Raw genomic sequence first — 24,562 nt, 5'->3', positions numbered from 1 at the left:
ATATGAATAACCCATCCTCATCTCAAAAATTCGAAAATGTCATAAAATTTACATGGCTTTGTTAATTGAATATATTTTTTAAAACATTTAAAAAAAAAAACAGAAAATCTTTTTTTTTTTTTTTTTTTGTTTATTACAATTTCACCCTAAACAAGGCACATTGCCACTTTGTTGTAGGGGGTTACTATCAGGCACCTAAGTTGTAGGAAGTTTAGCAGCAAGATGTCTGTTCACATTACACTTGAACTTCTGCATGTCAGTAAAGTTGGGGAAGCAGGAAACCGGAAGAGAATTTCAAAGTCTAGCAGTTCTGGGGAAAGAAGCTATTATAGTAGACCTTCCTGGCATTTAGGGATCTCTACTGTATGTGGGACTTTGCTGATTATCAGGGTTGTCAGGGGTATTTTCGCCGGGGGGGGGGGGGCACAAGGGCTTCTAGTTCGTCGGGGGCGGGGGCACCATTAAAATACTTGTAAATCAGGCAGAGAGATGCAACATTTCGTCAATGGGACAGGGGCTGAAGCTTAGATCAGAGTTCGGAACCGATCAGGTTGGCGACTCTCTTTTGGACCTTGTCCAGGAGCGATAGACTAGTAGCAAATGCACCAGCAATACTCATGGGCGAATGGTAGCTTTGTAGAAGTACAGGATACTTTCATGCGTAACTTTCTAGCAAGGTAAAGAGAGCCCACCTTCTTCTCAGCAGTTTCTTTTCCAAAAGATACGTGCCAAGTATGTTCTTAGTTTAGCAACGTTCTTTGTTTTGCTAAACATTTTTGTCATCACAACTTAAAACAGTACAAACAGCATATCTAGCTTTTCATGGAAAAGTTTTTCTTGGAATGCAGGTAAAGATTTCCTATTTATCTGTTTTGCTTTCTGGAAACATGATCTTCACTCTATTTACACGTTTCATTTGCTAATTAGTAAACGAGGGTTAACTGCCTTCCAAATGTCAATTATATCTTTTGCTATTTTAGAAATAGTTAACTCTGTTAAGTCTGGATTTGTATTTAAAAGGAAATAGTTGTATTGGATGACTTGCTGAAAAATTTGTGGTTCTTTTTTATCTAATGGAGAAAGTAGACGTGAAAATTTTCTTGGATCATTAGTGCAAGTACAAATTGTGTTGCATCTTTTTCCAACCATTTTTCATTATTTACTCCAATAGCTTCTTCCCCAGAACTGCTAGACTTTGTAATTCTCTTCCAGTTTCCTGCTTCCCCAACTTTACTGACATGCAGAAGTTCAAGTGTAATTTTACTGAATATTACAAAATTAAAATGAAATATAAAATAAGAAAACAATGAAGTAAAATAAAATACAACCATCTTTTTTATCCTTATTTTTGAGCAACTTATGGCTTTGTGGTGACACGTTAGTACAAAAATAAATTACTTTTACTAAATATTTTTTTTATTAATGAAAAATAGATTTTCTTAAAATATACAGAATAAATATGCATAAAATTTTTAGAATAGAGAAACAATAATTTTAAATAAAAATTTACCTCTTTTTTTTTTTTTTTTTTTTACTTGCCTCCTCATAAGGTTAAACTTAGATAAGGTCAGTTTTTTATATGGAAAAAAATTTAAATTGCCTTAGTCAAGAAGGATCTCTTATTCATTGGCTGACAACAGAACTTTAATTTGAAACAATGAAAAAATAACTTTTATATAAAAATTTGCAACCTTTCTTTTTTCTTTTTTTTAATTAAGTCACTGTTTACTTGCCTCCCATGAGGTTAAATTTAGACAATTTTAAACAATGAAAAGCAATAATTTTGAAAATATATAAAAAAAAAATATGAAAGCAGAACTTATAAAAAAATCTCTTTAAAATAATTAAATCTATTTTAAATTTAAAAAAATGTCATTAGAATGCTGTACAACTCGTATATAAAAGGAAGCCGAATAATTCCACGTAAAAGGCACCGTGAATGAAAACAACAACAGTTATTAAAAACGTGTCTTTATTTACTTGCGTTTCCAATAAAATGTAAAAACCAAAAGAGAAACTCCAGATATTTTTTTTTTACTTGAAAACAACAGACAAGTTATTAAATACGCATATAAAAAAAAGTTTATATTAATTACAAAAACACAATGGAGACTGAGTTTTCAAATGTTTTATTTCAGGCAATTTCTACATCATTTTCACGTTGCGTGCATTTCCAATGAGTGACTCTCCAGAACTCTCTGTTCTCTCCTCAACCACGTGATGTTTTTCTATCATCCTATTATTTAACACCTGTTCGGTCTTCAGAGTCTAACTTTTGACCTCCAATTTAATCGCACCATCTGCCATCACATATATTTTATTTACTGCCACGTAACATCCATACAATATGGTGACGTGTTGTCCACATAAGAATTTGCTCATCCTTATATGCAGTCTCAAATCTGACTTATTAAAAATCTTCAAACATTTTTAATCCCATCTTCCATACACAAGAAAAGTCAGTCAACACTTGAGACTTGATATAATTAAACCTAAAGTGTTGACCAGCTTTTCTTGTGTATTTCAAAAGAATTCTTTAAAAAAGAAACCTGTTCCAAATTTTTTCTCAAGTTCAGCATAATCTACATACAAAAAACAATTGTCTATTCATGAAATGTTGAATTTGCACTTGGCATTCATTACTGTCCAAGCATAGTATTTTGATCAATTCGACCAAAAAGGTCAACGACAAAAAAACTCATCAAACTCAGCAAGTCCTAAAAATAGTTTTTGCCATTGATTTGCATATTCTTTAGCATTTCTGTTTAAAAGAAGAGAAAAGTTGATCTTCTTTTTTTTTAAATTTAGTAAGATATTATTGGTGATTATACAACCTCCTCTTTTTTTCAATTGTTAAGCAATGATTGTCAATTGTTAAGCAATGATTGTCAATTGTTAAGCAATGGTTGTCAGTTGTTAAGCAATAATAATGTTATTGTATATTTTTGTTACTCGGGTTTGTCACCAGTTATTAAAGTCCAGAATCCATTTGACTTATGACGTACAAACCGGCAGAATGCATGCTTTCTTTGTGCAATGACAGCTGCACAATCTGCAGTGAACTATGGGGTGAGTGGGGCTTGCTATAATACTTCTGTGTGGGAACATGTGCTTCAATGCCTGCTTTGTACCATTCAATTGTCTCAATTGTCTCATTGGCACACTGTTCAGCAGGAAGAGAGAAGATATTGGTCCATGGGATATCTTGGATGTGTTCTCTAATGGTTTCCCAGTCAGCCCTGTTGTAGGAGCTTGTTTTGAGCAATGGTTCCTCACCTTGAAGTTGGAATTTAAATGTGATGTCAACTGATACCACTAGGTGGTCTGTGTTTCCGAGTGGACTGTGGGCATTAGTCACACAATCTTCAGGTGCTGTGGTGAGGAATAGGTCTAGAAGTGAAACTTGCTGTGGTTCACAATCTGGTAGGCCAGTTGGAAACAATACTGTCTATGTAAGGGAATGAGCTATAGAGATGCTATAAGAGAGTGTCCAGCTGCATCTGTGTAACCTGAGAAACCAAGCCAATTTTTATGGTGGACATTAAAGTCACCAAACGAATGTATTTGGGCGTTACTATCTAAGGAGAGTGCTGCATCTATATTATCAGAGACATGATCGATTAGGATACAATCCTGACTTGAGGGAGAACAGTAGAGAAAATACAATACGCAGTTATATATTAAATAAGCCTCGTATCAGCCTAAAAGAAATTATATATTCAATAGACCTTGTATCAGACTAAAAGTAGATATATATTGAATAAGCATTGTTTAATTTTTTTGTTATTTATTTCTAACTTCGGCCATAGTTTAAAATACTTTATTCTCCCTCAGATTTTAACGACAGGTGCGCGAAAAAAAAAAATGGTGTGTCCATTTTCAGCGATAAACTGTAGATTTACTGTCTCGGGAATTATTAAACAAAAAAAAATGATTTTTACAGTGAAATTAATTTTTTCATTTATGCGCCACGTGCACATAATTTAATTATATTTTCAGTTATTATTTTTTAAGTAATGTACAGTGTAATTAAAAAATAATTTAACAAAATCTTCAAATTTATCAAAAACGCCTGATAGAACATAAATAAAAAAAAATGCACATTTTTACGTGAAATTAATTTTTTTATTTACACATGACTTGTTGCACTAAATTAAAATTTAACTATATTTTGTTAATTTTTTTTAAAAGTAATGTAACTGTACAGTCTAATAATAAAAAAAATAATTTAACAAAATTTTAGATATATCAAAAACGCCCGACAAAACATAAGAGAAATAAATAAACAAAAAAATGAGGCACATTTTTTAAAATGAAAAATATTTTTCTGTCAGTCACATGCAACTAAAAATAATTTTTGGTTTATAATGTACCCAGTTTAATTTTTAAAAGATAATTCAACAATGCTAAAGTTTATCCAACTGAAAGAAGATAAAGCAAAGAACATATGAAAGTTTGAAAGAAGATATAGAAAATAAACAACTGACATTTTTTAAATTGTAAATTTTCATTTCATTTATTGACGCGTTTGTCACACTAAAAATATTATTTTAAACAATAACTTTCTATAACTTTTAAATAAACAAAAACTCGCCTAAGAACTTCAATATTAGTGAAACAAGTTTGTTTACGTTTTCGTTCAGTCACGCGTCTCGTTCGTACTGACAGTTAATTTTCATGATGATACTTCTTACTTCGGTCACTTGAGATTAAGTTGTAAATCTCGATGTGTAGTGGTGCTCCTTGATTTATGAGTGTAGTAATATGACACCAACAGATTATTAAAGAGGAGATATTTCTCTACAAAACGGTGCTATTTTCGGAATTTTTTCAATTGATTTTCTTTCATATTTCTTTCACTGAAGTTTTCAAGTTGGATTTTCTTTTGTGAAAAACAGCTTAAAACCCTTTTTTAAGCTCACCATATTGATAAGCAACCTTTTTTCTTTAAAATGGTACTATTTTATACCTACAATATGTGTACTCACAATATCGCGTGAACCAAATTTGAAAAACACCATTTTTTTTGTGTCAAAAAAATAAAGTGGCGTTCACCAAAATTAGTGACATAACTTGAAGTAACCTGCAAAAAAAATATTAAAAACACAAGAAAAAGAATTATATATCTATAAAGCAAAAAGATTAAATTATATTTAAATTAAAACTTTATCAAAATAATCCAAAAAATAAACGAGATATCGCAAGTTGAAGTTTTGGGAAATTTAACTTTATTTACCAGTTTTCGCATCCTAGACTAGGCTAGTTTGGGATACCTACTTAAAATAAATGATATATATATTAAACTAGCCTTCGTACCCGAAGGAGGGAAAGAACATAAAAAAAAGTGTAGTCTTTGCTGTTGCGCCCATCGCCAAACCAGAAGTGACGTAGGTTTAAATTAAGGCTAGACAATCGAAAAGAAGGGATGACTTTCGAAAATATCGGCGAAAAAAGCGACCCCTACCTATAGAAAAGTGCCCAGTTAAGGGTGAAGGAATTAATGTTTTTGGCCAATTTTCGATATTTGTCATCCGAAGGGTTGAGCTTCAAAATGATACCGAGCTTGTGAAAATCCGTTGCCTCTGTTGAAAGTTTTAGGCAGACATACATACATTTAAACAAACAGGTGACACTTATATTATAGACTAGCGGGGGGTACCCGGCATTGCCAGGGTGCTTGTAGGTGTGTGCGTTTGGGGGGGGGGTAAAAGAAGAACAAAAAGGAAACTTAACCCTGTTTAAATGTAAAAAAAAAAAAAAACGATAAAAAAACAGCAATTTTAAAAATGGGAAAAAAAAATAAGGGAGGTGGCTTGGTGACAGGCTGGTTCGAACCCGGCACCTTGAGGCCCATAGGCTAAGCCTGAATACCTGCGCTACAGCGACAGTCAATGTAAGAGAGATTAAAAAGTGAATGTCAAACATCACGCTATTGCCCAGTTTTTAATGAGGTCAAATCGTTTTACTGCAGGATAGTTGACAGTTCGAATCCGGTTTCGCTGTTTTTATACTGAAAAGTGAAACCAACATGCGGCGATCCAAATATGTGGAATATTTATCTTTTCAAAGTCGGGCAAATTAAATAGGCAGACGACCCTGATTGTTAACTCATAGATATTATCATTTAGACGTGATATAAAAAGTTTTAAGAAGAAGTGAGTCGACCGATAGCTTCTTGGAAAAATGCCTTTCTCAGACATACACAAAAAGCGAACGAACATACATACATACACACACGCATTTTCGCTTTTATATATATAGATAAGCCTTGTACCAGACTAAAAAATAACATTAAATAAGCCTTGTACCAGACTAAAAAATAACATTAAATAAGCCTTGTACCAGACTAAAAAATAACATTAAATAAGCCTTGTACCAGACTAAAAAATAACATTAAATAAGCCTTGTACCAGACTAAAAGTTATGTATTAAATAAGCTTTTTACCAAATTAAAAAAAATTATATATTCGAAAAGCATTCTCTCAAATAAAAATTTAATAGGCTTAACATATATACATATTAAATTTATATGTTTAATAGACTTATATTAATTAATATAGTACCAGACTATAAAACTTATATATTAAATAAGTTTTGTACCAGATTATAAATTTATATATTTTATCCTTTCAGTGAATGTGTTCTGATGAATTCATAGTACTTGTGCTCCCTTGATGTACATATGCTCAACTAACCCAACAAGCAGCAAACTCTAACCCCTTCACTGTTGAGGTTCCAAGATGCAGGGAAGATTTCTACTCTAATGTTTTTTTCCCCTCAGATTACTAAACATTGGAATTTCCTCCCTGTTTCCTACTTCCCTGACTGTAGTTACATGCAGAAGTTTAAATGTAATATTAACAAACATCTCGTTACTCAACTCACTACATAGAGGCCCTGTAGATATGGTATCAAACAGTAACCCTTACATCCAACATGCCTTATTTTGGGTGAAAAAGAATAATAATAAACTTTAAAAAAAAAAATCTCATGATAGAATCCGTAAAAAAATAAAATCGGATCCAGAATTGCTTAAAATCTATTGGCAGCTCCACTTAGCAGAAAAGTGTAAAAATGTTGTGAATTCTTATGAAAGTCATTGCGAGAAATAACATTTAAAGTGGAATTCGGAGATATCATGGGAAGTTTACATTAGACCCCTCTCCTACCAAGTTTATTTGTTTGTGTCTGCTGTCGATAATGAATATGTAATTTCTTTCTAACCTTGTCCTCAGAATTTTTTGTGTTATTTTTCATTTCTCTAAAAAAACGCCAAGAATCTAAATAAAACTATTGCTGCAAATCTCACCAAACCACTTATACAATCTCAAAAGTATTTCTTTTTTTATTTTCTCAGTATGTAACTAAAAAATAAGACCAGAATACAGTGAGCATTAGGTTGGCAAGGACTAATAAAAAAAAATAAAAACTAATGTTCTCATTAAAACATGAACATTAGTCTAAATAGTCCTAATGATATTATCAATCCGCATATCAAAAATTCAGAAACATAAATATGTTTTTATTTACTATTTTTATGTAGTATGCCTTACATGTCTTTCATTGAATAGCAGAGGATCACTAAACAACTCCTCAGAGACAAATGTATGTTCCTCCAAAAACTAAAGAAAAATAATTGAATTTAAAAAAATAATACAGGAAACTTATGTCACCATATTGGATTTCAAAAAAAAAATTATATCCTTTTGAAATCCAATATGGTATCGTAAGAAGTAGCATATATAATGAACAAACACTTAGTTTGATCTTCCATTAATACCTTCAGTTTCTTGGAAACTCACCTTGCAGAGCTAAAATATACCAAATGGTGGGATCATTCTACCGCTCCAATAGATATCGCACTGCTGATCCAATTCTCTATTTGTATAAGAGCCAAGTACGTCCAAGGATGGAGAACTCTTGATACAGCTATCATTATATGTGATCAGTTTTCTATAATAGTCAACCATATAGAAGCCTATTCATGACCAGACACACACACACACACACACACACAGACATTCAGCTTTTTATATATATATATATATATATATATATAAGGTTGTCCGGAAAATAATGGCCAATTTTAGAGAAAAAGGATTTATTAATCAAATAGGTGACACTAGACATTGAAATTAGTCGAAGTATGATCCTTGAACAGCCATGCATTTTTGCCATCTATCAACTAGATCATTTATGCCTCGTTGATAAAAATTCTTTGGCTTAGATGCTAAGAAATCTTTGAAAAAAGATTCAACCTCTGCATTAGATCTGAAAGTTTTGTTGCTTAAAAAAGCAGCTAAATGCTTGAAAAAATGGTAGTTTGTGGGTGAAAGATCTGGAGAATAAGGAGGATGTGGTAAAGTTTCGTATCCAAGTCTGTGAGTTTCTGCAGTGTCATTCTTGCAACATGAGGCCGCGCATTATCGTGGAGCAGGATTGGACCACGCCTATTCACTAATGCAGGTCTCAATTTTTGTAAATGATGATGCATTTCTTTGAGTTGATTGCAGTAAACCTCTGCCGTGATTCTCTAATTAGCATACAGAAAGCTGTAATGAATAACACCAATTGCACACCACCAAACAGTCAGCATAATCTTCTGTTGGTGAAACTTTGGCTTTGGAAAATGTTTGGGTGGTTCATCACAATCAAGCCATTGACCTGATCGTTTCCGATTATCATAAACGATCCACTTTTCATCACAGGTGACTATTCGGTCAAGAAATGGATCATTAATGTTTCTCAAAAAGAGCATTGAACACACTTCAAAACATCGAGCTTGTTGATTTTCATTGAGCTCATGTGGGACCCATTTGTCGAGCTTTTTCACCTTGCCAATATGCTTCAGATGGTCCGACACTGTTGAACTGCTGACACCAAGTTCCCGAGACATTTCCGTGACACTTTGCCGTGGGTTTTGCTCAACAATGGCTCTCAAATTTTCATTGTCGAGATTAGATGGCCGTCCTCTACCTTCTTCATCTTTAAGGCTCTCATCACCACTACGAAATTTCTGAAACCACCTTCGTACTGTTCTATCATTTGTGATGCCTTCTCCCCATGCCCTATTGATATTTGCAGTTGTTTGAGAAGCATTATTACCAAGCTTAAACTCATGCAGGAAAAGTAATCGTAAGTCTTCTTTTCTCATATTCTAAATTATGGACTCATTCGCTCATAAAACGTTTTCTGAAAGAAAAAAGTAAGAAATTATTAAAGAGCACATATAAATCAATAATCATGTTGATGTTTACCTGAAATATAATAAAAATCCTATGATAAAATCCAATTTCAAAACAGACTTCCTGAAATGGCCATTATTTTCCGGACAACCTAATATATATAGGCAAAGATCATTGCTTTTTACTTGCATAGGTGTTCTGTAATTGACTAGATAATATTGTATATACATATATTTATCTTCTCATATCTCGGATTTCTAAATTAATTTCTACTAAGGAAAGAATCATTAGTTTTATTTATTATTTAGACAAGTATGTGTATATATGCATAACACACATAATAAAGTGTTAATTCTTCAACACTTTATTATGTGTATCCATGCAGGTTTTAGTGGCAGACTTGGTCTGTATGACAAATGAATCTGTGTCATCGCCAATACAAATGTTTTATTCTCACTGCATATCTGCAACCAAAATTATTACATATTGTTGAATATTCTTTTTCATTTCCAAATTATTTTCTTTCAAAAACTCTTTTCTTCAGTTTGCAAAAATTGTGCTAACCAGCAAAAATAGATTTTATCTATATATTTTTTTTGCTAACGTTTTTTTTCCTCTGGGGAGAAGAGCCTGTCTTTGAAACTCCATGGAATAAGGAATTTTTTTCACATTTATCTTGTATTCCTTGTTTTGAATAAAATATTCTAAATTTAATTCTACAATAAAGTGACGTCTTTTCCTTATTTATATATATATATATATATATATATATACACTCCTATAATTTTTTTTTTTGTGTATTGATATTCATATTAAAACCCCTTTTTCTATTTATTTAAAAAGAAAATACAACTTTGTTATATATGAGTTGTGGAATTGCATTCATCTGCAAAAGATTTAGCTGATTTGCATATTCTTTCAAACATTTATTTCAATTAATTCCCTATTAATTTTTTCGGTTTTCTTATGAGATGATCATCTTTAGTTAACTATTACGTGTAATTATATTCATGCAGATATTCTACATGATTTATACTTGCATAATATTTGCATAAAAGGTTATAGTAAACACAAACCTCTTTCTATATATATTCATGCATGTGTATACATATTTGTTTAAAAAGTTTTTCCTACCAAACTCCTGTCAGTTCTTGGTCTCCAGACATGAAACTTAATATATAAGATATTCAAGCCCATGCTTTATATTTGGGTTTTAACTGGTGAAAATCCGTGCAAAACTGTGAAAATTAAAAAAAAAAAATGCAATTTGCCAGATGAAGGTTGAACGCCGGCATTACGAATATGCATGCATAACATAGTAGCTATTGGTTCATGTTTTAATTTTTAGCCTTGTAGCAAACATGTCTTCATAGCTTAGTCATTAATGTCAAAGGAAAAAGTAAATCATAAAAAAGTAAATCATAAAAAAGTAAATCATGAGCTAAACGTTTTGGTTTTCATTCTCTGTGGTGGCGCACGAGTCATTTTAACATTTTAAATCATTACAACATATTGGATCCAATGTAAAATAATAATGAATACGAAATCTGCATTAATCAAAATATATTTTTATTTTATGGTCAGGCAATGCTAAAATGTCACATTCAATAATATTTGATTGTTAATACTGAATTTTAAAAATAATATTAAGGTTTATGTAGTTTGCTTGAAACATTGTTTGTATTGTATATAAAAATAGTTCATAGGAGAAGATGTATCAGATATAAAGGAATTAAAAACAAAAAAATAATTATTTTGCTTTTGAATCTGCTTATATCTGATACATGTTTGCATTACAATTGGCTCCTTTTATTTGTTTTTCTGAATTTCTGACATAAGAATTGATTATTTGTAATATTTGGATTACTATTCTTATCTTAACTGTTATTTTCACAATGTTTCAGTCGATGTAACCTCATACCTTCTTCAGATGTATTTTGTCCAACTATTTTTTCTGTTAAACTCAGGAACCTGGGTGAAATTCTTAATGTGGTTACATGCTTACATTCCATCAATTATGACTGAATTATGACCTAAGTAATTTGCGAATCATATTTCGATACGTCTGAAGAAATAAAATTTTAACAAATTCATCCAGAATTTTTCAGCATGTTGTCTGCTAAGCTCTTAACAATTCTATATGGCCAATATTGGGTCACTCTGCTAATTAAAGTTATTTTCTGTTATTGTTTATATGCATCTATTTTATCTTTTCTATAATCTTCAAAGAATTTATTTTTGTGCTTTTTCAGATAATCAAAGTTTAATACGTGCAATCATCTGCGCTGGACTTTACCCAAATGTCGCAAAGATTTACAAACCAAAAAGGAAAAACGGGTGAGTGCAATTTACACATTTTGGAAATGTCAAAATATTGTTCATTGGTTTATCGGATATGCATCTAATCATACATTCTGCATCCCTCACATATAAATAACTAAAACTTGCTGTTCCTATCCTGTGATTTGTCAATGTCATTTTAGTATAAAATTGTTTTAAATTATACAGAAAGGAAATAAAATTTTAGTCTAATGAGATGTCATTTTAGTATAAAATTGTTTTTAATTATACAGAAAGGAAATAAAATTTTAGTCTAATGAGATGTCATTTTAGTATAAAATTGTTTTTAATTATACAGAAAGGAAATAAAATTTTAGTCTAATGAGATGTCATTTTAGTATAAAATTGTTTTTAATTATACAGAAAGGAAATAAAATTTTAGTCTAATGAGATGTCATTTTAGTATAAAATTGTTTTTAATTATACAGAAAGGAAATAAAATTTTAGTCTAATGAGATGTCATTTTAGTATAAAATTGTTTTTAATTATACAGAAAGGAAATAAAATTTTAGTCTAATGAGATGTCATTTTAGTATAAAATTGTTTTTAATTATACAGAAAGGAAATAAAATTTTAGTCTAATGAGATGTCATTTTAGTATAAAATTGTTTTTAATTATACAGAAAGGAAATAAAATTTTAGTCTAATGAGATGTCATTTTAGTATAAAATTGTTTTTAATTATACAGAAAGGAAATAAAATTTTAGTCTAATGAGATGTCATTTTAGTATAAAATTGTTTTTAATTATACAGAAAGGAAATAAAATTTTAGTCTAATGAGATGTCATTTTAGTATAAAATTGTTTTTAATTATACAGAAAGGAAATAAAATTTTAGTCTAATGAGATGTCATTTTAGTATAAAATTGTTTTTAATTATACAGAAAGGAAATAAAATTTTAGTCTAATGAGATGTCATTTTAGTATAAAATTGTTTTTAATTATACAGAAAGGAAATAAAATTTTAGTCTAATGAGATGTCATTTTAGTATAAAATTGTTTTTAATTATACAGAAAGGAAATAAAATTTTAGTCTAATGAGATGTCATTTTAGTATAAAATTGTTTTTAATTATACAGAAAGGAAATAAAATTTTAGTCTAATGAGATGTCATTTTAGTATAAAATTGTTTTTAATTATACAGAAAGGAAATAAAATTTTAGTCTAATGAGATGTCATTTTAGTATAAAATTGTTTTTAATTATACAGAAAGGAAATAAAATTTTAGTCTAATGAGATGTCATTTTAGTATAAAATTGTTTTTAATTATACAGAAAGGAAATAAAATTTTAGTCTAATGAGATGTCATTTTAGTATAAAATTGTTTTTAATTATACAGAAAGGAAATAAAATTTTAGTCTAATGAGATGTCATTTTAGTATAAAATTGTTTTTAATTATACAGAAAGGAAATAAAATTTTAGTCTAATGAGATGTCATTTTAGTATAAAATTGTTTTTAATTATACAGAAAGGAAATAAAATTTTAGTCTAATGAGATGTCATTTTAGTATAAAATTGTTTTAAATTATACAGAAAGGAAATAAAATTTTAGTCTAATGAGATGTCATTTTAGTATAAAATTGTTTTAAATTATACAGAAAGGAAATAAAATTTTAGTCTGATGAGATGTCATGATTTTCAGTGTCAATATTTACCTCCCTTACATTGAGTCATTAAATAAAATTGTCATCATCATAACAATCTTCTTAACCGGAATTTTTGCAAAATTTTATTATTTGGATTATTCAGATTTAGATTACTGTTCTCATCTTTTCATAACGTTTCAGTTGATGTAACCTCCAACCTTCTTCAGGTGTATTTTTTGGAAACACCTTTATTTTATCCAACATGACTTGGTAGAAGTCCTAAATAATTGACAAGGACATGCAGTAGAAAAAGTACTTGGTAAAATTCATTTGCAAGTTACACTCTTCTGGAGGTTGAAGGTTCAATCCTCAGTGTAGTTGACACTACAATGACATTGCTAATAAAATTACTGAGGATTTCTACCCAGTAATGGCTGACGGAACAGGAGCATGCTATTCCCATGGGTTTATTAAAGGGTTCTATTTGAAATACCATGCTGATTCTCAAATTAAACAGAAAGATTCTTGAATTAGACAGATACACCTGTAGAAGGTCGGAAGTTGCATTGACTGAAACGTGAAAATGACACTCAAGATGAGAAGAGTAGTTTGAAGAATCTAAATAATCCAAATAATCTTTATCTCAAAAATTTAGAAACATAATTCCAAATTTTTTTACTCTTTATGCTAAAAGAAGAAAAGGACAAAGTGGCTAGACAGAATCAAATATTGATGTGTCATATATGATGCTATGTAGGTTTAAATTCTAAAATGTTATCAGATAACTTTATACATTAGATTAGAGAATGCCTATCTCTGCACCAATGCACCCTTTTTGCAGGGTATCTTACAAAATAAAGTCACTTTTCAAAGAAACAAATGTCTAATCTTTATTAATTGAAGCGCAAATATATTTTGTCTTTATATTGAACTTTCAACTTGTTTTAAGAGAAGAAAAAGAGTAAAAATACAAAACAAACTTTGTGTGAGAAAGATTTATATATATATATATATATATATATATATATATATATATATATATATATATATATATAATTATAAAACTCAAATGACCTTGTAACGAGTGATGTAATCCACTTTCCGGTTTACAACATCCGGTTGCGCATGCGCGCATAAACATTAACCCATAACAACGTAAACAAATAAACACAAATCGCTTCTTTTGCAGATTTTGACCTGTGCACTGAAATATTAATGTTATTATTTCAAAATTATTATTTAACATGGGAAGAGTGGGGGTGTTCTGAAACTATTCTTTATTACAACTATACTATCACTATTTTCTTATAACTAAACAAATTTAACCCGTTGACAACCATAGGAACAATTGTAGTAAAGCCAAGACTACTACTACTCTCTAGCCATCCATTTTCCTTCCTTCCTTCCTTTATTTTTTGTTTACATTTCTAGATACAAAATAGTTGTGTGAGAACGGTGAATTTGTTGACACATTTACTAATCTGTTTCAATATTAGTTCTATTTTATTTATGTTTTATTTTTTTGCTTCAGGTTTTATTAATTATTTTTTTTTTTAGATTTTAAGTTTCTATAACTTGGTTGAAGGATTTCAAGATGGGTTTTTCATTCTTATATTTCTAATCAGTAGGTTCATGTGCATTTTTGCTGCTAAATGACTTTCGTCGGTGTTAGATTCGTAGGAAAATCATATTTAATTTTCGATTTTTGAGCGATTATTCGGAAAAATAGGTAACTTTACACGAATAGGGAGGATTATTTTTTTCATGTTTCAGTGATCTGTCCAAATGCCATTAACACAGAATAATCAACGCAACCATAAAACATATTGTTTTACTGTGTACGTTTTCAGCATCCCAATTTCTCTTTTGTTTTTTTGTTTTTTGCATTTAAATTATCCAAATAAACAATTGTTAATACTGTCTGCTTTTTTTTTTTTTTTTTTTATATCGTTCATTTCTGTATTACGTTTAAGTTATTTTAACGCATTTATTTTTACGAATAATCTACTTTAACCTGTTGACAGCCATAAAATAAGTTATGTTCTTGTTGTAAAAAAAGATATATCAAAATTTGAATTTAACTATAATAAGTATTATGGTATCTGTTCAGTGCACATTTACCTATAAGTATGGCCAACCACTTATTCAGTAACTGTAAAATTATTTTTTCAAAAATAATTAATTATAATAAACAGAACGACTCATAGAAATCTATCTATATTCTTTTTTCATTTTAATATACTTTCATAGAAATGTTCCTGTTATGTCAAAAAAAAAAAAACCCTATTTTCTTTACGTCACAAGTGTCACGCTCATACATGAATTCCATGGCTAATATAACATACTGACCCAACGGGTCACGAGTAGTCTAGTATATATATATAACAATAGAAAAATGCGAGCATGAAAAGTAATATGGTTAAGCTTAAACATGGAAAAGTAAAGGACTAGTTGTTAAAACTGGAAAAGAAAAGGACAAGATATTCTAATAAAAACTATAATAAATTTATAACTTGAAATAATTAAGAATTAAGATTTTTTTTTTCAAATTCAATTTATAACATTATATAATCAATGCTGCAATATTTTAAGTTATAAATTTATTATATTTTTTGCTAGAATATTTTGTTCTTTTCTTTTCGAGTTTTAACAACTAGTTCTTTACTTTTCTGTGTTTAAGCTTAACCATGTTACTTTTCATGCTCACATTTTTCTATTGTAATCCATGATTTTCCAGGCTTCCAGTAAATTCACTTGTTCTTTGTTTAATTTCAGTCTTATTTTTTTGTCCCCATAAATATAACATACATGTAACAATGTACGGCACTCGTCTGCTTTCAGTAAAATCCCTCTTAATTATTTCCCTTTCATTATGTCTATTTCACTTGTTGCTTCTCTATTTGTGAGAGCAATGAATTGTAGCAACAGTAGTTGCTAAAGCAACGTGGTTGCTATGAAAACCTTTCATAAAAAACGTCACTCACAGCTTTATTTTTTACGGTTTTGAACACTAGTAAATTCATCATAACTTTTGTTTTACTGAATGAAAATTGAAATTTTCTTTTCACAATATAGCTAAGAAGGCGATCTATAAACTGTAATAATTGTTTGAAATTTGGCCTTCGTTAGGTGGTAACCGCGACGGGATAGGAACTCCAAATCTCGTAATTGCATTCTCAGCAATTACTGCCATCCATAGTTGTTGTCGTCTCACTACGTTTTTGGCCAAGTAAGTCTCTGGTCGACTTTGGGTAGGATTGAAACCGCTATCTTCAGACAATTTGATGAGCAACAATTTAGTTGTCTAGCCATTCAGTTTACTCTCTTCTCTTTTTCTCTTTTTCCTTATGTTTTTTTATTAAAATGTTTTTTAATTCATTATGGAACAGGAGGGAAGTTGAATCTTGCAATATCCTTTAGCTTTACTTCCTCTCACTAGCAAGCTCTCTCCCACCGCACAGGCATAACGATTGATTGTGCTTCTGTGTTTATCTTTCACATTCCTGACTGATTCTCAGCAAATTTTGATCATTCACTTTAGGAATGAACTCTGATCGTCTGACATCTGTCAGTCTTTGCCAAATCCTGAGAATCTATGATGTGTGAAAATGTATTGATATCAAATAGTTTGAGAATTAGTTGCTTTGCTCTAAACTCCTTAGCAATCTATAAAATTGATAATTCTTTCTAACTTTTGAGGCAACCAATTCATTGTATTCTAAATTGAAAATCAATTTTTCAATCCTAACATAATTCAGTGTCACATATTATGAATAGACCATAAAATTTAGTTTAAGTCATAGTGAAAGCCTAAAAACCAAACATGGTAAGAAGGCAGGTAAAACAGTGATAACTAAGTTTCCTCACCCGTGAACTAAATTCAAAGAATAATAAAATATTTTATCGAGATAATAATTGAGTAAAAAGTGGATTAAAAAAAAGTCGGAAAAAAAAACGATTTTATTTTTTTTATTTTTTTTTTTTTTTTTTACCCCAAACAAGGCATATTGCCACTTGCATGTAAGGTCTATTATTTGGAACCATGTCTACAGGAGATGTGTGAGATGTTTGTTTACATTACATTTAAATTTTTGCATGTTAATACTATCAGGGAAGCAGGAAACAGGAAGGGAATTACAAAGTTTAACAGTCCAAGAGAAGAAACTATTAGAACTTTCTGGCATCTAGTACTCTCAACAGTGAAGGGGTGGGATTTTGCTGCTAGACGGATTTGTTTAGCATCAGCCTAGATCTGGCAACACTATTCCGTACCGGGATGAATGGTGGCTTTGCAGAGGTATAGGATATGCTCAGGTGTGAGTAAAATTCTAGCACAGTAGAGAGAAGCCGCTTTGGCAGTGTCCTCAGTGTATTTGTTCCAATTCATGTTGTCTGTGAATGTTAAGCTGAGGAGTTTGATTGATGAGTGATGAAGATTAGTCCTGGCTATCGGTGCTTCAGACGCTTTCTTGTAATTGTTAAAGGAAATAAGCTTAGTCGTAATAGCATTAAATGTCCATTTACAGCCACATTCTACTTGAGGTCGTTTTTTTTTAGTTTCTGTAATAGATTTATGTACATTCGTTTTTTTGCTTATGTTATATAGAGCATTATGCCTAGATTACGTCGCTTGGTTCTCTATAAATCAATTTAGTCCTTGAAAGCAATCACTTATTGATGATTAATAAATGCATTATGACTTACTCAATATAGAGAACAAGTCAACACTACATTTTTTTATGCAATTCTATCTAATGGTCTGCTAATTGTTAATGATGTTAGTAGAGCAAAAGTTATGTGGGGACATGCTGTTTAATTCTAAGGTCCAAGCTTTGAAACATACTTCCTACTTAATGTTCAACAATCATATTCCAATAAATAATAAAATTATTATGAGCAGAACGATTTTGCCAACGGATGGAAGACTCCCTTTCATAGATAAATATCATTGCTGTACCACTGAGAAGATTTGCTGAGTTAATCGATCACTAACTTCACCTAGCCAAGACACACCGGTTCCCACGTTGGATCACCAGAGTTAAGCAACGTTGAACCTGGTCACCATTTAGGACTTCCAGGTGCTGTATGTGCTCTTCGCTTATTTCTGCATTGTTTCCAGTCGTCCTTGACTTTTCCTTGCCACTGGACTCAAACAGAGCCGATTCAGGGGATGTGTGGTTGGAGATTGCGCAACCCTTACCTCACACTTACACGTGCAACTGACCGTACAAGGAGTATCCTTTTTCTTTTGAGACTGAACGGCGGCATCGAGTGCAAAGAGAAGTGTTTTTCAATGACATTGAGGATTTTTTTTCACAAATTTACTTCAACTGTGATGTCCTGTTCTCCTTTTCTTCACCTGGCTAGCACAAATTTGCTGGTGAGCATATGAAGTGCTGACTTAGCAGCACTATCACTCCTGCAAGTAGTTGCAATCTGGATTGGTTAAGTTAGATTGTGAGTGATCTAACTCAGGATGGCAAAAACAAACTGCATGGTTAGAGACACTGTACATGCTTGGGAGCAAGCCAACTCAACCAGACCAGGGAATAACCATTACACATGGAATGATTTATTCAAAGATTTCCTTAAATAATGGCACATCAAGTGACATAAATGATAGAATGGTAGAGGGTGAAAATTACTAGCAACCAATATTTGATGCAGAAAAACATTTGCTAAGTGATGAAGAATTTAAAAAATTATATTTTATTATATTTTTCATTTTTGAAATAAGAAAAAAAATTACTTCTTACATTATTTAAAATTGTTTTTCCTTACCTTTTTTAAATTGTATATTTTTACCTTTTTTAAATTGTATATTTTTACCTTTTTTAAATTGTATATTTTTACCTTTTTTAAATTGTATATTTTTACCTTTTTTAAAATTGTTTTTTCTTACATTTTTTTTTAACTTGTTTTTGGTTTAATTTTCACATTTGTATGAATAACATGAAATATTTGCATGAAACGCTTGATCACTATTTCGTTGTACTAAATATTAGTTTTTGACTAGCAACAACTGAAAACTCATTAGTCGTGTATCCCTGTTGCAACCAAAGCGCTTGGAATGCTCCTTTGATATGACATGGAGTGTTATAACTAGGCCTATTACAACAGAATATTTTTATCATTGTTTTGATACTCAAGTATATATCTGACACAGTCAACCAAGAACCACGTCACTCTATATAAAAGCATATAAGATATCAATGGATACACAATCAAGAGTCCAAACAATAAAAGAATATGCTGTTGTCATAACCCTAGTTATAACACAGAATAGTGCATAATATGTTTTTGATTAAAAAAAGCAACAAAAATACAGCTGAACTGCTTTGGTGGACAATTACTTAGAATTAATGCCGCGATAAAAATAATGTATCACCTGGTTGGGTTGCTGTCAGGAAACTTTGCTTCACATAATTACGGATCGTCTTTGAGAGTAAATTTGTATATTGAATTTTTTAAACTTGCAAAAAAGGTTACGAATGTGTGTTGAGTTTCTTGAGAGAAGACGTATTGGTCTATGTTGTGGCCAAGAAACACAATGTAAATTAATCAGGAGATAATGATTGAAATGATAATAATTAACCTCAACTTAATGTTCATATGTGCGTTACTTTTCACATGCATATTTTTTGATGTAAAAAGAATCTATTATATAACTATTACATAAATGAATCCATTTATTTTTTATATTTTAATATTATGTAATTAGAATTTCTTGTTTATGGTAACCATGCAAAGCTATATTATGGTAATCATGCAAAGCTATATTATGGTAACCATGCAAAGCTATATCATGGTAACCATGCAAAAATATATTATGGTAATCATGCAAAGCTATATTATGGTAACCATGCAAAGCTATATCATGGTAACCATGCAAAGCTATATCATGGTAACCATGCAAAGCTATATCATGGTAACCATGCAAAAATATATTATGGTAACCATGCAAAATATATTATTGTAACCATGCAAGCTATATTATGGTAACCATGCAAAAATATATTTTGGTAACCATGCAAAGCTATATTGGGACAACCATGCAAAAATATATTATGGTAACCATGCAAAGCTATATTGCGGCAACCATGGAATAAAACTTTATCAGTTAGGACTGAGGACATATATTGGTAGAAATGGTGTGAGAATGATATGATTGATTTGTTATGCGAGTTTTAAAGATAGACTTAGTTCTGAACTCAGACGAGGATTAAATCTGGACAGTATAAAGAGATGTTGATTTTTTTTTTTTGTTGTTATCATTACTATCAGTTTCCGTTTTATGGGAATGAAATGTGATGATTTCAGTCATTGCTAGTCGAAAGATATGATGGAAGGGGTGGGGTGAGCTGTTGTTGAACGGCATGTCACATTTAATGATCCATCTAATGTCTTATTCAATTTGATTACAAACTACATTTTTTTTTTGTCATGTGTCTTCAGTGATGCACTATTCTCACTGCCAAATTCGGGTTTGGCATCAAATCAGCTCAGACAGCTTGAAAGCTTCTTGCAATATGCATCAATATTGCAAAAGTTCAAACTTAAACAAGAACTGTTCTTATTGAGACATGTCTGTTAATATCAGCGAATGAGAAAAATTCTTACTGTCCCCCCCCTCACTGTTATATCATTAGTTTCTCCTATTTTGATGAAAAGGTTGTTTTCCTCAAGATTTTTATTCGGATAACATTGTTTCTTCTCCATAATTAACCTAATTTTGTTTTAACTTACGATTTTGATGGTTTCTTAAAAAATTACACAAAATATATCTTGAATTTTTATTTTTCGCACTCTCTACCTTAAAATGTGTTTTTCTTTATTTTTTTCTTATTTTTTTTTATTTTTATTTATTTTTATTTATTTTTTATTTTTTTTTTTTTCGCTTTCAAAAGCCTTATTACCTGCCTCTCCCCCCAATGGAATTCTCACTATTAGTATCCGAGGGAACTAACAGGCTATTTTTAAAAACTGATCCTCCAAGCGCTTTTGTTTCGGGTGGGGTTAGGTTTACCTTTCACATCAAAAACCAACTGCCCCTTTGTCAAATCTTGCCACGGTAGACAAATAGAGCACACTAAAAAAAAAAAAAAAAAAAAAAAAAAAAACATGGAGAGTCATTTAGTTTGCTGTCCTTTATAGATCGGCTATAAATATTTTTTTCCACCCGTTGGTTAGAAGAAAAACAAGAATTGAAAGGAGACATTGGTGTGTATTGATCTGTAACCTGCAGGTCGCCACTTGCTTCCTTGACCATTGAACCATCAATCAGACTTTGTTTTTACTTCTCCTTTTTCTTCTTCTTTTTTTAAGAAAGAAGATAAGGATAACTTGAGAAGCAGATGTTTAATGCGGTCTGCACTTTTATGTCCATTGTGCTTATCAGCCTCTGGTTATTAGACTCCCTTATTACCCCTCCCCCTCTATACCCTCCCTTATCTCTCCGCCTTCCTCTCCTATGGACTATCTCCTGTTGCTGCTGCTCATAACCTTTTATCCTTTCCATGGATCAATAAACGTCAGCCATTATTAAATAAACTGCCAACTGTTGTGGAATTTTTAGCCTTTTTCCAATCTTTCCCTTTAACTAAAATAGTTTAACGCCATTTTTATTTTACCGTTTTTTTGTTTTTTTCTTTTCGTGGTTAATTCCAGAACGATTCCTTTTCTTTCTAGTTTTCATCCATAATCCCATTGTCATCAAAGGATTCAAAACCCTTCATTTTTCTTTCTTTCCTTTTTTTTTGTCTGTCGATTTTTTTTCTTTAATTTAAAAAAAAATTTTCTTTCATTTTTTTTTTTTATTCTTTTTTATAATTTTATTTATTTTCTCCAGCCTCTGCCTCGTGATTTAAAACTGTTGCTTTTCTTGATTGGCAACATCAAAATTAAATTGTTTTTACTTTCACTCGTATATATATATATATATATATATATATATATATATATATATATATATATATATATATATATATATATATAATCTCCTTCCACATCTACTCATCTATCTCCTCCCATATCTATGTACCTATCATTGACTATTGTACACTCTTTAACCATTATCCTGGAGTGGCCTCTGGGCTTTCGTAAGTGGTGATTCCTATGTAAAAAAAAAAACAAACAAAAGAAAAAACTATCTCCCTCCAATATCTATCTATCTATCTATCTTCTTCCATATCTAAATATCTATTTACTTCTATATTATGAATATATCTCCCTCTTTCTATATCCCTTACAAAATTTTCTATAAAATGTTGATACAAAATTTCATCCTTTCTCCATTAATGGCACAAGAGAAATAATTATAAATTTACAATTATTTCCCTAGCGCCTTTAATATTGGTTTTAAATTGTCTTTCACACACAAAAAACTCAAGTTAAAAACTTTACTGAATTATCAATTTTTTTTTTTTTTTTTTTTTTTTTTTTTTTCAATTAAAAGAAAAACGTAGCTTGATCTGCCCTGGGGTGTGTCTCATATCATGAAGATTCAATGTGTTAGTTGTTTTAGATGCACAAAGTTGTGCTTATGTGTTACTTTTGTACGTTTTGTTTTCCAAGAGGTAATAGGATAATGACTATTGTTATACATCACAACATTACGTGATACATCTGCAATGCTTTTTCACATGTTTAAAGTTTGCAGTTATACACTGAAAATTTGCTTTTGGACTAATTTACTTTCTATTCAAACACACAGAACTTTACAAAAAAAAAAAATAATAATTTTGGAAGCACAATTAGCCACCGAATTATGACCATTCAAAGTTTGCTTATCTTTTACTGGTCATAATTTGGTGGCTAATTGTGCTACCAAAATTAATTATTTGTTTATTTTTATTTATTTATTTATTTTGCAAAGATCTGTTTGAATTAAAAGTTTTTAAATATAATGAAAATAAAATATATAAACTTACAAAGAAGTATGAGTGATTTCTTTAAATAACAAAAAAAAAATACAACTTATGCTATTTTCAGGTAAAATAAAATAAGGCAATTTTCTATTAAAGATTAGGCTGATGTATGCAGAAAGTTGCATCATGACAGGAAGTCAGTATTGACAAAGAGACAAGAAATTTAGTATATAATGTTACTTCAGCTAGTGTTTTTTAATCTGATTATTTTATTAGAGGGTGATGATGATGATGATGATGACGACGACAGTATTAGAAGATCAACAATCATCTTGAAATGAATTACTGGTTCATTTGTTACAGTGAATGATGATGATTATCCATGCAGTAGAATGTTTCATGTTGGATTTGTTGCTGATGACTGGCCGTCCTGTTGTTTCTCGCACTTTGGTGACTGCCGTAGGGTTGCGCAGTGGCTCACAAGTAAAAAAAAAATCAAATAACACTAGAGAAATAAATTCTGACACATCCTATAAATACCAGTTGGGCTCTGTGTGCGTGCGTCAGACCATCACAAAAAAACGACCTTCTAAACATTAATGTTCATATCCACATAGTCTGTTGAGGCTTCTATGTCATCAGTTGACATCAGCTCGTCTCGATCTAAGCCACAACTTGCATTCAACTATATTAGATTGGTCACTGTCCTCAACCGTCACAACCTCAAGACTTTGTACACTGTCCCAAACTGTTGCAAAACTCCTTGCCACAACTAAAAACTGACTGTAAACTCTAACCATATTGATCTCCTTTGTCCTAATTACTGCCACATCTTGATTAACAATCCTATTTCAGGTGCCTTTTGTATGCCCTGGTGAACAACTTCCAATACCTTTATTCTGCTGATAAACTTCCTCTTTTTTTTTTTAACTTCCTAACAAGAGGGGGGGGGAGCATCAATAATATCACAATAGATTGCTGGGGATGACTACTGCAGCTTATAGATCATGAAAGCTTCAAGGTCACTGGTGACTTTCAGAAATCCACCTTTTTTTGTACAGATTGCCAGCTAATAGCTACGACCTGATATCCACTGTTTATGCGACACAAAGGAAGATGCGTTCAGAAAGATGAACTTGTATCTATTTCTTTCACATGCTTCAAAGCTGTCGAAAGGTTAAGCGTAAATAATTGGAAACGTGATGATATTGTTTGTTGTTCGTCCGCATTTTTTTTGTTTTACTCTTTTTTTACACCATACTTGGAATGAAAGCGGCTAATATTTGGGATTGTCTGTGGGAAGTTGAACATTGTTTGTTCACATTACATTTAAACTTCTGCAGGTTAGTACAAGAAGGAAAACGGGGGAATTCCAATGTCTAGTAATCTGGGAGAAGAAACTATTAAGAATAGAAGGCTTTCCAGTTTAAACAATGAAGGGGTGGAATTTTGCTACTTTTCAGGTTAGTCTAGAGTTGAAAGGGCACAAGTGCTATGAATTCGTCCAAGCGCATTCCATTTGCTATTTTTCATATAATATCCAGGTAACACCAGATAACCCAGCTTGTTATCTTCTTGTATCCTG

The 24,562-nt window shown here is 30.9% G+C and overlaps 1 protein-coding gene across 2 annotated transcripts in view; it reads left to right on the top strand.

Moving 5' to 3' along the window:
- Positions 1-24,562, top strand: part of LOC145269289 (ATP-dependent DNA/RNA helicase DHX36-like) — a 180,114-nt gene that overhangs the window by 132,214 nt on the left and 23,338 nt on the right. For both annotated transcript variants that reach the window (XM_080124973.1, XM_080124974.1), the window contains exon 23: positions 11,438-11,522. In XM_080124973.1, the coding sequence (XP_079981099.1) occupies positions 11,438-11,522 (85 nt within the window). The remainder of the gene's footprint in view (positions 1-11,437; positions 11,523-24,562) is intronic.

This window comes from Euprymna scolopes, chromosome 45 (genome assembly GCF_053919585.1).
Source record: "Euprymna scolopes isolate OS-2025 chromosome 45, ASM5391958v1, whole genome shotgun sequence".
In the NCBI taxonomy this organism is placed as follows: Eukaryota; Metazoa; Mollusca; class Cephalopoda; order Sepiida; family Sepiolidae; genus Euprymna; species Euprymna scolopes.
This window is presented reverse-complemented; position numbering and strand designations above follow the sequence as displayed.